Genomic DNA, 13,768 nt, shown 5'->3' on the forward strand with positions numbered 1-13,768 from the left:
TTTTTAGCAGGTGGTAACTCTTAAAAAAAGTAGCCTATTTTTCAACCTAGCTCATAAGCTATCTGTGTGAAAACTTCCATGCAAATCAGTTCACTCATTTCCGTGTATTAATTAAATTAAACATTTCTAACAGGTGGCAACTCTTAAAAAAGTAGCCTACTTTCTAACCTAGGTCATAAGCTATCTGTGTGCAAAATTTCATGCAAATCCGTTTAGTCGTTTCCGCGTATTAATTTAATTAAACTTTTTTAACAGGTGGCAACTTGTGCACAAGTGCGCTCGGGTATAATAACACAAAATCTATAAAGAACCCTTTTATTTTTCAAAAAACCTGTGCGACAGTTATTATTTTGCGCGCTGTACTTTGCCATTCATATTGTGGCAAACTCTACAAAGTTAAGTGTGATAGTGAAAAGGTGTAAGCATAGCCTTAGGGGCAGGGCGCTCGGGTATAAAATTCAGAAAAATATTAAATTAATTATAAGGCTTAAATTAAAAAAATGGTCATACATTCAGGAAGAGTCTGGAATTCTTTTGTAGTTTTTAGTTTTTTAGTTGGGGAAACTTTCCAATAAGGCCGGTCATTGAGAACCGAATTCTACGCAAAAATACTGTGGACTGTGAAAATTGTGACTTTTGGCAATTTTTCTAAGGGGTCCCGCAGGGCCCTAGGTGGTCGGAGTAACATTTTTGTCAATGGCGGTTCATGCCCTCTCCAAAAAGGTCGGAAAAGGTGCCACGTCCACTCCCCCTTCGATCACCATCTCTTTAACAACCGTCCCTATTGGAAAGCCAACCCATATAGTTATTTATTTTTCACATTTATTGTTGCTTTGAAAAAGATTTCTAAGATATCTTTGGTTGTTTGTACCTAATTAACGGTAACTTGTAACAATAAATTGCACAAAAAATTAAAAATAAAATTAAAAATATAAATGCACTCCTTTCTCCGTTTCAAAATCTGGCAACCCTACCTATAGCTATGTTTTATCATACAAGTAGAGGGCTGAAAATTCATGCTAGCCCCAAAAAATGTTTTCAAAAAGGCAATGGGCGAACCATAAAATGTAGTTTGTATTAAAAAATGGCAAAATAAACAACTGAGTATTATAATTGGAAGTCTCCTGAAAAGAAACATAGTTAAATACAAAAAACATTTTGAGCGCGTTGAGCGACCTCTAAACACATAGTTTTTGATTACGAAATAAAAAAGGGGTATAGTTGTAAAGTTCTTAATGTATTATATTCGGCCAGCTTCCACATTTTCATTACCTTCATTTAACGTATATTTGTGGTGGGTTTAAACGAAACTAAATATTCAACCCTGATATACCCAGGCGGAATTTGTAACCTGTTTGCCTCCTTCTTCCGCTCTGTTTATGTTCCTCAGTCTGAAACCGGAACAGTCAATAACTTACATAGCAGCACACTTGTGCCTGAAGGCTTACAGCTTTCAGCTGAAGAAGTTCTAGCTGGCCTTTTGGATTTGCCAAATGACCCAAATCCTGGAGAAGACGGTTTCCCTCCTACTTTATTAAAGAACTGCGCTTCAGCGTTAGCTCTGCCTCTATCAATTATCTTTAACAAATCCCTATCATTAGGGGAATTCCTACATAATTGGAAAAAGTCCTTCATTATACCTATTCATAAGTCTGGGAGCAAGTCGGACATACAAAATTATCGTCCAATCTGTAAAATTTCAAGTATACCAAAACTTTTCGAAAAACTTGTCCATGATAAGATTGTTTTCCAGATTTCTGGGCTCATATCGCCTTATCAGCACGGATTCATTAAGGGTATAACCACTTCTTCAAACTTGGCCTTATTTTCAAATTTTATTTTAAAACAATTCGAGATCGGTCAAGAATGCGATGTCATTTTCACCGACTTCTCGAAAGCCTTTGATAAGGTGAGTCATAAAACACTACTAAGAAAGCTGGAATCAATTGGACTTCATGCTAGCACGCTTAAGTGGCTTGCATCTTATCTTGCTGATAGGACCCAATTCGTCCGTATAAATAACACTAAATCAGATGCGATTAAAGCCACTTCTGGTGTACCACAAGGCAGCCACCTGGGACCGTTACTTTTCTTGATCTTTGTCAATGATATTCCCGACGTTTTCTTAACATCTCGTTGTCTAATGTACGCAGATGACTTGAAGATATACAGTCGCATTGAAAACACGTCCGACTGCATTAAAGTTCAAGATGACTTACTCAGATTGGTAAATGCCAGTATATGTCCTTCAGTAGACGTAAAGTGACAATTGACTATCATTATAGGTTGGGCTCTGCCACTCTCGCTAAAATTTATGAAAAGAAAGATCTGGGGGTCATCTTTTCTTCGAAAATGTCCTTTTCTAAACATATAGATTTGATGATAACCAAGTCCAGGTCTATGCTCGGCTTCTTAATGAGAAATTCAAATGAATTCCGGGACCTTTTCACTCTCAAGAGCTTTTATTTTGCATTTGTAAGATCCAATCTTGAGTATTGCAGCATCATTTGGGATCCTTTCTATTCGGGTTCATCCTTAAGGATTGAGAAGGTCCAGAAACGCTTTACTAGATATGCCATTCACTCTCTGAATTGAAATTGTAGTATGCCTAATTATAAGAGTAGGTGCCTTATGCTGGCATTGCCGACATTACAAATGCGTAGACAAATTTCCTCGATAATGTTTATTAGGGACATAGTCACGAGTCACATCAATTGCCACTTCTTGCTTGAGCTTATTCATTTCAATTGTCCTGCTCGGGATCTCAGATTAAGCGACATGTTCTATTTACCTTATTGCAAGACCAACTTCGGGCTTAATGAGCCGCTTACACGTTGTCTGAGGCAGACTAACCATGTTTGTAAAAATTTAGATGTATTCTCAAATTCTCGTGAGTGTTTTAAATCTAAACTAAATCTCAGGATGCATTTTTTAAATTGTAATTAGTCTATCTATTTTATGGTAGGTCTATATTTACGCATTTTTATTGTTCACTATTACTTTTTACATTTTTAGTAATCTATTTGAGTTGTACTCTAATTGATGAATTAAATAAATAAATAAACAAGGCAAGTTTACTTTTAGAAAGTGAAACCCCTAGCCCACTTTTTCTTCCCCACTTAGAAAAATTATCCGAAGCCGATATTACCAGCTTACTAATTCTTGGCAAGCATTTTACGGAAATTAATAACAAAGCCTAGTTCTTTCTTTCCATTCATATGGTTGATTTAAAAAGAGACAGAAAGGGCGATAGCAAACACAGTGTGTCTATAGCAGCGTTCCTTATTCAGTCCTTGAGCATTGAGTCAGTCGATACCAGTATGAGAAGCTAAGTGCCGCGTTTCTCCAGCGCGCTATATTTTGTCTTGGCATCCTCATCGGCCAAGAAGCGCCTTTATCGATCTAGAAGCTATAAAATTATACTTTGTTTTTTTCATGTGATTTTTATATGGTACGACCGTTTCACCCTTGTAGTAGGTTTGCTGTATTAAGTCCATTGTGTGGATACTAGTAGCTTCCTAATTTTTAAGTCAGTACAAAACTAAGTGAGTAGGAGTGATATCACTTTCCTGAATGGGAAACAAGAGCGTATCATGTAAAGATAATAGGATTAGATGGGGAACTTTGTTTTGCAGGCACTGGAGTTTCCGTACACTTTTCCTTACTCCAGCCTTTAGCTGTTCTATCCAAACAATATTAATGTTAATATACAAATCACAAGATCTAAATTTCCACAATTACTTACTTACATGCATCATAGCTAACGTCCATACAAAAAATATGACTTCACCCTTTCAGCATATCAAATAATTATGGTTTTATAAACTGTATAATCATTGTACGAACACAGGCATATGTACACTATGGTTACCCAAAGAAAGTAAAGTCGGAATTTTAATGCTCTCGACCCTATATAGAAAAAATGTATGTACTTTTGTTACTTTTTGAAATCAAAAAAAATATTAAGAGATCCCTCAAAGCGTTCAAAATTTTCCATGAATTTTTTATGGGAAAATCTATGTTTTCCAATCAGCAAACTCTGTTTCATCTCTGGAGAGTTAAAGGAACGATACATTATTGAAAATTTAAACATTTTTTAACATAAATTATTTTTTATACAAAAAGCAGTTAAAATTAAAAAATGGTTTCATACACAATGGGAAGAGAAACAGAGTTTCCCGATCGTAAAGTATTATTTTAAAGAATTCTATTCTTTTTTCCCCATATAATATACATGAGAAACTTTAAGCCCTTTGAGTGATCCCTAAATATTTTTTTGTTATTTACAAAAAAACAAAAACAGGCATACATTTTTTTCGATATAGAACAATACTATGTAGGGGGCGACTTTACTTTTTTCACCAGCATATTTGGGCCACCCTGATGTGTTTATTTATACGTACAAACAAGTGGGCATATATGTACAAAACTCGTAAAATTTTATATTATCATTTCTATCATATCCATTTGGGTTGGGTACTTTTACGACTAAATATGTATGAAAATGTTCACATAATTTGATTTGGCCTAGGCATAAATATTTAGGAAAATAACAAGAACAAAAATCTTAAATTTTGTGAACACTGCCAAATAAATGGAAGGTTAAAACAAGTTGCCGATTTCTGATTTGGATAAGGCTTTTTTTTTACTTTTAAGAACAAATACACATACTTTCATGATTTTGTTTTTGCATTTGCGAGCATCTACTTTTGACAGCAGTTTCTTCAAAGAGCAAAGGAGGTTGCCTCCTAAAGCAAGCGATTATGGTTTTAACCCCTCAAAAAAAATATAAAAAATTTTATAATTTCTAATTACCTTGTAAGACCTGTGCGTGCAGAAAACATCTCGAGAACAAAAATCTGTGGCAGTCCACCGTCATAGCCGGGGATGCATTGTATGTCGACACTCACTTCAGTGCGATTTGCAATGGAGCAATTTGTGACGATGTTGGGAAGGGCTGAAAGCGAATAAAATAACTTCATAAATTACGTGTTGAAGTATTGTCAAAAATTTAATAAAATCCTACAACTAATAAAAGCTATTTGTAAAAATATGTACCTATATTTTTGGTCGAGTTTATCTAGTCGAAGTTTATTAATTCTTGGGACTTAGATAGAATGCATATAGAATAATTAGGTTACAGAGAAGTTTGCCTATGATTAATTACACTGTGAGACAAATGGTAGGGGTCAGTGATTGGGAAGGGTTCAAACTACCGGGGAAAGTTATATCGGTAAAAAAGAAGTTAAACGTGTCCCGGCGTTTCGATGGGTCACGTCTAGGAATCGAGATATATCGATTTGAAGTTAGTAACTATCATATAGGGGAAATTGTCACCTTTGGTGGTCTTTTTTTTGACATAACTCGAGAACCACTAGTCCGATTTTGCTCAAACAAATTTAAAAAAGTTAATAAAAATTCCTTTAATCTGTTCGTATAACGTTTTTCTATATAATCAACAGTTTTGCCAGTAAAAATAAATGTATGAAGAAAAAAAATATTTTTTGCCTAAAATATTAAATTCATAAAAAATTCTACACGGAAAAAAAGGCAAGTCGTATTACTTTCACGCAAAGTCACATAACCTTTAAGCAAAATGAGACATAGATCATGAAAATCGATGGACGCGTTTCGCTTTTATTCACAATTAAGTGAAGGTATCTCATTTTGACAAGAATATTGATTTTATGTTTCAATGAATTTGGATAATATTTATTATAAATTATTTATTATTAACACGTAAAATTAAAAATTATTACAGGTAATTATTAGGTTATTACATAGATACATAGGTTATAAAAATCGATGAACGCAAAACTTATTTTCGTTTGTTTGCGCCCTTTACTTTCTTGCGTGGTGGTTCGCCCACTTGTTCAGAGTCTGTATCGGATGAGGATCTGTCTTCACCTGGAAAAAATCAATTGTTTCTAATCAGTCAGTTAACTTCATTTTTGTGACTTACCCTCGGAGGAAACTCCCATTGTATATTCTTCTTCGTCATCTTCATTGTCGGGATCGTACGTCTTTTGCGACCACCAACAAATTTCAGCCACCAGCGAATCGAGCCTTTTGCCTTTATATCGCGTTTCCATTGGCATTGCCACTTGATGGAAGCGCTCGCCATGTTTATCCGACTCTGAGGCTAGCTGCTTGCTGAAGTATTCGAGATGGTGATGCAAGAAGTGAATTTTGAGGGATATATTCACTCCAATTTTCTGGAAGTAGTGCAACATCTTGGTCACAAGAGCGGGGTAATTGTGTGCTCGCGTACTTCCCAAAAAATATCGTATGACTTTCTTCACTGCCTTCCACGCAAAGTAATCATTACCGTCTAAAGCACCTTTAAATTCCTTTGATTTCATGAGCTTTCGTATATCCGGCCCATTCAGAACACCTTCCTTCAATTTTGCTTCGCTGATTGGTGGGAAAATATTTTTCAAACAATCAAGAATTTTCGGTTGCTTCACAATGGCCTTGATGAAATTTTTTACGATTCCCAGTTTGATATGGAGAGGGGGCATGAGGACGTTCTCCATTGGCACCAGTGGATCATTTACGCATTTGTGTCCTTTCTCCGTTGGATCTCGAGCAAGCCAGTCATGTGTTTCGTATTGGTTTCCTTTAAATCGGGTATCCCAAAGACACAAGAAACACATGTTTTTCGTATAGCCTCCTTGGAGACCTCTTAGCGTCGCCACGACTTTCAGATCACAACTGATCCGCCACATGTGATCAGTGTAGCAAACTTTATCCAAAATTATTTTCATGGAATCGTATGTTTTGCTCATGTCTGTGCTGTAGCCAATGGGAATGCTTGGTTTCTTATTATATTTATGTAGCAAAACGACTTTCAGGCTTGATTTCGAAGAATCGATGAACATTCGCCAATCAGCTGCGACATAATTAATGGCCATCGCCTCCATCAGTCCCTTTATATCGTGGCAGTAAACAAATGTGTTCCCTTCGTTGAGTGTGTAGTACCGTTGGAATAGCAATTGTCGTCTTCGATATCCGGTGACTTTGATATTAGGCTCCAAATTGTTGCCTTCTTTCAAAAGCTGGGCAAGTTTTTCTGCTTCACGTTGAGAAAGGTTTAATTCTGCAACAATATTGTCCATTCTTGCTTGTGATATTGGAATTATTTTGTTCGATGGGCCGGCTTCTGGTGTTGGTTTATAGGTGAAATCCGATTGATCCATTGATTCAATAGAAAAAGAAGTTTCTCTGTCAGGACTTGGAAGCGGTGGAATTGGTATTTCATCCGAATGCGGTAGAGGTATTTGTGCACTTTTAACAGATATGTAAACACTTCGTTTAAGGCCTTTACGATTTACTCCACATATTTTGTTTGCGCAAGCGTAACAGTTGTCGGAATTGTGCTCTCCTGGACCAGTACAAATCAGTGGTACACAAAAACGAAGTGAACTGCGTTTCCCTTGGATCCACATGTTAAGACCATTGTAGCACGTTTTACAAATTTTGTCTGGGACCCACGAAACGCCGCGAATTATTTCGGAATCAAAATAAAGTTTAAAAGCGCGCTCCACTTGCTCAGTGAGTAATGCAGTATTTGTTGAAAAAGCTCTTTTGCCACAAACGTAACAAAATAAATTGATATTTTCTGGACAATTTGCACTCATTTCTGTTTTATACTTTTATTACTTTTTCGTCACTTTAAAAAAATCGTACTTTACGCGTTCGGAGACACTTGTTGAATGACAAAAATCGATCAATGAACACCTATAAATACTACGTAAGTTTCAATATTTTACTGAGAGGTACTTATGAATTGGCGCACCTTTTAAGGGTGGCTATATACCTGATTCGTGTGCGTTTTAAATTTTTCGAAACGTTCTAAAACATGACCACTCATAAATGTGGGTGCGATTTGTGTAAAAAAATCAAGCTGGTAGCCAACGGAAAAAACCCAAATAATTAAAAAAGTGCACTTTCCTTTTTTCCTTTTAATTGTCCACGCACATTTATGACCGTTTTTTAGTTTGTTACCGCTACCATAAAAATCAAATAACCTTTTGTTTATTACTTTTTTTTTTAATTCTGACAATCATGACATCATCAATGTTTTTTCCAAGGAATTTTGAGCATATCTCGAGCAAATTTTTGAAATTCATACCTTTACTTAATTTTGAATAAAAGCGAAACGCATACATTGATTTTCATGATGTATGTCTCATTTTGTTCATAGGTTATGTGACTTTACGTGACACTTTTTTCCGTTTTGGATTTTTTATGAATTAAAAAAAAAATAATTTTAATTTTTAGGCAAAAATAATTTTTTTTTTCTTCATACATTTATTTTTACCGGCAAAACTGTTGAGTATATAGAAAAACGTTATATTAACAGATTAAAGGAATTGTAATTTTTAATTTTTTTTTTAAATTTGTTTGAGCAAAATCGGACTAGTGGTTCTCGAGTTATGTCAAAAAAAAAAAGACCACTAAAGGTGACAATTTCCCCTATATGATAGTTACTAACTTCAAATCGATATATCTCGATTCCTAGACGTGACCCAGCGAAACGGCGGGCCACGTATAACTTGTTTTTGACCGATATAACATTTCCCGTTGGTTTCATCCCATCCCGATTTTGACTGTCGCATAGTGTTATTAGGTTCTTAAATAAACTTCTGCTTCCTGTTAAAAATTGCACTTGAGGCATTTATGTATGTAACACAACACTAGTGAGTAGGTGAATATATTAAATCAAGTGGCAATTCGCCAGACTAACACTTCGGCTTAGTTACAAGGCATGCAGACTACTAGGAGCAGCTTATCGGAAAGCCACAATACGCTACTTATTGGTGTTCTCGCGAACTTTTGCTGTAGCAATGCATGAAAACTACCGCATTCCGTGGTCAATCGTTAAAATATTGTTTGCAAACGCACTGTAATATTGCTTTAAAGATAAAGTGGCCTTACTCGGGATAAGTTGTTTTATTTAAACGCCACAAATGTATTTAACTCGAGATGAATTTCAAACTACCCTATTTCGGCTGGTTAGTGCTCTCAGCGAATTAATCGTAGCGCTTTTGTTGTTTGGAGCAACATTATCTTATAAGTCAAAGTGGGTTGGAATGCTAATTAAATTCCCTTTCAGGGACAAATATTGCCATTGAGCCGGAATTCTACCATAGTAGTCTTAAAGATTTTGAGACCAGAAAGATGATCCACTGCTTAAAAAACAAAAAAAAAGCTGAAACCTCAATTTAAAATACATGGTGTCCTGCTACGATTTCTTATATTTTTTATGATTTTCTTGCAGCTATGTAGCCAAGTCACGAATTTATTTACCACAAACAGCAAACTGGGTGTAGTGCTATTCAAAATCTTTCATTTGGGCCTTAGTATAAATTTCCAGGTCTGAATAAAAACTCAGAATATCCGGATATCATAGTGTGTATAGTGTGTTGAAATTCGAATATCCGAATAATATATAGATGCGTATACAACACTTCATTACAAAAACAATTATTTTTATTGGAAATTTTTAGATTCGTATATCCGGTTATCCGGACAAGTGTACAGAGCTGAAATAAAATTATAACCAAATCTAAGAAATCATGCCAGGATACCATTCTTTCTTTTCTGGTTTATAAAAATTGGTTTTTGTCATTCTTCTCGTTAGAATTTTTTTTTAAGGAACCGGTAGTTTGTTTACCTTTTTATTCGAATAGCACTATTATTGGCTTATATATTTTATCAATATCAAAAAGTAATTACACTCTAAAAAGTGCATGGAAAACTACTACTGAAAAGTGTTTATTTTTCAACCAGAATCTGTTCAAGTATACGCACAAGATGTTCAAGATTTGATTTTGAACATGAGTTGTTTAAAATATACACATGAAATGTTTAAAATTACAAACATTTTGAAAGTAAAAATATATTTTTTAAAAATAATAAATACTAAGTGCCAGGGGCGCACGCAGGAATATATTTTGTGGGGGAAAGGGTTTATACTTCTAAATATATATCATCAGCAAATACCGAAAATTCGCTCTTTAAAATACATTTATGAAAGTTCTATTTACACTATGAAATAAATAAATAAACTATTTAAAGTATCATCAATTGCATTTTATTTACATAAAATTTACAAAGAACTCAGACATTTTTAACCAGCTTCAAAAAAGGGGAGGTTATCAATACATCGTAGTATTTTTACTTCTTTTATTTATTCCACCACATAACTTTGCACCGCGTGAACTGATTCCAATAATAATTTTTTTTTTTTTAACGGAAAGATGGTACCTTAAGGGTCGTCTCGTAATTTGGTTTAGATCCGATCATTAAATCATGAAAAAATTAACGGTTAAAGATGCTCTCAACTTTCAAAAGTAATACAAAATTTTACAAAAGAATTTTAATATAAATAAATTAAATAATTTCACGAAATTTTTACACTTTTTTATTAATTTTCGTCGATTTCTGGTTTCTCATTTTTTAATAATTCGAATAACTAATATTTAACCGAACTTGTATTTTTATCATGTAGCTCATTTTGGTGGAACGAATTCGAAGTTAGCAAATTAAATCTTCAAATGCTTATTAAGTACATATCAGTGGTAAACTTTTTTAGGCTGTGAAGTGTAAAAAGCAACAGTAAGTGAGTATGCATTGCATATTTTTAGGACAATGTTTTCATTCGCAGTTAAACTTTAAAGAGCTCTCAAGAAAAAAAGAAAAATTCTTACAAAATGACGCACAAGAAATGGAAAAGAAAATTTTTTCTTTTTAAATTTCTTATATCATAATAAATTTAGCCCCAAAACACACCCCTTGTGTGCGCTCCGTGACAAATTTGATATGTAAAAGTAAACAGACATTGTTTAATTTTGCACACACTAGGAGAGGAAACTGGTTACCTCTCTTTATATGCGTAAATTTAAACATAACAATAACAACAATATAACAATGGCAGTAATTTTCCTTGAACGAGAATTTCATAAGCTTCTCAACAGATTTTGATTGTAATTGAAGATATTGCTTCCATCGAAAGCGCTATGCTTAATTCGTTGAGAGTGTTCAAAACGCACAGTGTGGCAGACCTCTTATTCAAGAACATAACTTTATGCCTCGGGCAGCGTGGATTCAGAACAGGTATGTAGGGTTACAGTAGTATTAATGAATTAATCACTTGATTACAGCGGCAATGTATTATAAAATTACTACGAATTTTTTTAGAACTTTGTTCCTGCAGCAATAATGCTTATCGCTATCCAAAGGTGAAAAGGTGCCTAGTCCACTTTTTTTAAATTTATTTAGTTTTTGATGCAGAAAGTCAAATAATACGAAACTACATCGAATTTTCGTCTGTTCGGCATTATTTCTAAAAATGGACTTGGCATTATTTCACGTTTAGACAACGTTATGCTTCTTTCTTGCTATACAATGAGTTCACTAAATACACACACACACACACACACTCATATACATACATACTTATATACTACATCGAACCATAAAACTTCCATAGAAAATTTACCATCAGTTAATACTTACCAGCTAGCACAACTTGAAACATGCAAGGTTGACTTTGTGTTCCAACTTCATTAGAAGCCCAGCATGATAAGGTGCCGTAATCCTAAAAGCAATAAGAACACAATAACATTGCCTTAAGAGTGAAATAAATGTTCAAAATCAAGTAAAATTAAATTTTTGAAAGAATTTTAAACTTAAGTTAAGCAATTCGAATTACTAGTTTTTTTTCATACACATTCAAATCGAAAAATAATTTCTTTCATACCTGGTCAGATACCGGTGTATATTTAAGAATACTTCTGCTGTCGTTTACACTAAAACGTTCACTGCCAACGTCCAAAGTCTCGCCTGAATTATTGAATTTCCAACGAAAAGTCCTAAAAGAATTTTAATATAAAAAGAAATTAATTGCCAAAATTTGTATGGCAGATCCTAATAAAATTCTATGGCTGCTATTTAATGTCAAAAGAGTACCTTAGCTAATTAATTTATGACCTTAGCTAATAACAGTTAACTTTAATTTATAAATCACCAAAACCAATTAATTAAGATGCACGTACATATCTGTACATACATATGTACATACGCATTTTCTGAGTTCAATGCACGCTGATATGATCGTACATACATACATACATACAGTACACACAAATTTTACTGTGGGCTCCTTGCATTACCCGATGCCTCAAAATGCTGCTGCGATATTTGAATCTTGTCGCAATTATCGCTTCATCCACTGTTTTGTCTTCTCCTTCCCCCCTCACTGAAAATGTTGACGAATTACCAAGTTATACGTCATTTTGGCACTACGCACCAAAAATGTCTGCACCCAATTATAGATGATGAATGTGCTGCACGACATCCTTTCTCATCCTTTTACCCGAGTGTGCAATAACACATCTCAAATACGAATCGAACGCTAGTATAGGAATGTTCCTTTGAAGACGCATTCATCTGGTTGGTTAGAAGTTTTATTTGTGTGCGGCAAAGCAATTGGACAGCGAAAATTAATTACTATTTATTTCCGACTATTACTTCCACACGCTTTCTGCATATCGTTCTGACAAGGATATTCAAACACTTGCACATACACGCACGCATATGTAAAGTTTAATTAGACAAAGTTAGGCTGCCATCACAACGAGCAGGAAGTAAAACTTTCTCACTCGACACCCACTCAGGTGCGAATGCTGTCTTTTCCGTTGCGACTGTGCAGTCTTCTGCCCCTTTAGTTCATTACCTCACCTCTCGTGGCTGTGACAGCTGCCGTAGTTGTCTACAATTTAGGATACAAAGCATTTGCGTTGGTGCACACAAACATTTTTGCAAATTTCTATGATTGTTGTGCCTATTTGGTTTCGCTTGCTTTTTCTACATACACACATGCATATGTAGGTAGGTTCTCACATGTGCATTCTCTGTACTCGTCCATCTTGTTTTACTCAAAGCTGACATTGATGAACGGGTTACACTATGCTTGATTATGGCATTGTCACGATGGTTGCCACACTTACCTGGGTGGTGGATCAGCCTGTATTTCACACGTGACTTCGACTGTTTCATCCTTTGAGGCGCCAATTAGTATGACACGATCCAAATGCTTACAGACAGGCGTATCTGTGGACATAAGGAAATTAGAAGGAAAAGAGAAAAGTTAAAGTAGATTAATGAGGACGTGTGTGTGCTCTTGGCTTTTTTTCTTCGATTCAAAGATTCTTTGGAGAGGAAATGAAAGGGTGGTAAATTCGAAATTAACACGAACGAATTAAACAGAAACAAGAATGATAGAATACAAGATTGCGCCGATCAGAGAGGATTTTTGAGAATAACTTTTGTGTGACGTCACACTGGTGCAATTGCGAGAGAGAAATGCCAAAACGTGAGCAAGAATTGAAGAAGAAGAAAAAATGTTCCAAGGAAAACGTAAACAAGTTGCACAAGTGTGACGTCATGTAAACAACGATTCTGTCAAATTCGTTAAGAGAGGAATAGCGGTCCGAGATCGGCGCAACCTTTGTATTCTCTCAACCGTGAAACAGAAAAATAACAGTTTTCAATCTCATTCCAGAATTGTTACACTCCAAACTAAAATTATGAATTGCACACTCTGCGACAGTCGAAACCAGCCTTGATTTTGTCAACATTTTCTGAAAGTATATCCATCCTGTAGTCAAACACTCGATGGATTTGTAAAAGTTAGTTCATATTTTTATTCTATGGCCTACTAAAGTTTTCATGTCACGGCCTAGGTAGTTTTCAAAAAAGT

The 13,768-nt window shown here is 34.9% G+C and overlaps 1 protein-coding gene across 5 annotated transcripts in view; it reads right to left on the bottom strand.

Annotated features, from left to right (window-relative positions):
• Positions 1 to 13,768, bottom strand: part of LOC118735355 (neural cell adhesion molecule 1-A) — a 233,164-nt gene that overhangs the window by 42,557 nt on the left and 176,839 nt on the right. For all 5 annotated transcript variants that reach the window (XM_036465061.1, XM_036465064.1, XM_036465063.1 and 2 more), the window contains exons 12-15: positions 13,017 to 13,119; positions 11,768 to 11,879; positions 11,524 to 11,605; positions 4,816 to 4,957 (exon numbers count right to left, since the gene is read on the bottom strand). In XM_036465061.1, the coding sequence (XP_036320954.1) occupies positions 4,816 to 4,957; positions 11,524 to 11,605; positions 11,768 to 11,879; positions 13,017 to 13,119 (439 nt within the window). The remainder of the gene's footprint in view (positions 1 to 4,815; positions 4,958 to 11,523; positions 11,606 to 11,767; positions 11,880 to 13,016; positions 13,120 to 13,768) is intronic.

The sequence above is a fragment of the Rhagoletis pomonella genome, unplaced genomic scaffold (genome assembly GCF_013731165.1).
Source record: "Rhagoletis pomonella isolate Grant_MI unplaced genomic scaffold, Rhpom_1.0 Rhpom_scaffold_00003, whole genome shotgun sequence".
Lineage (NCBI taxonomy): Eukaryota > Metazoa > Arthropoda > Insecta > Diptera > Tephritidae > Rhagoletis > Rhagoletis pomonella.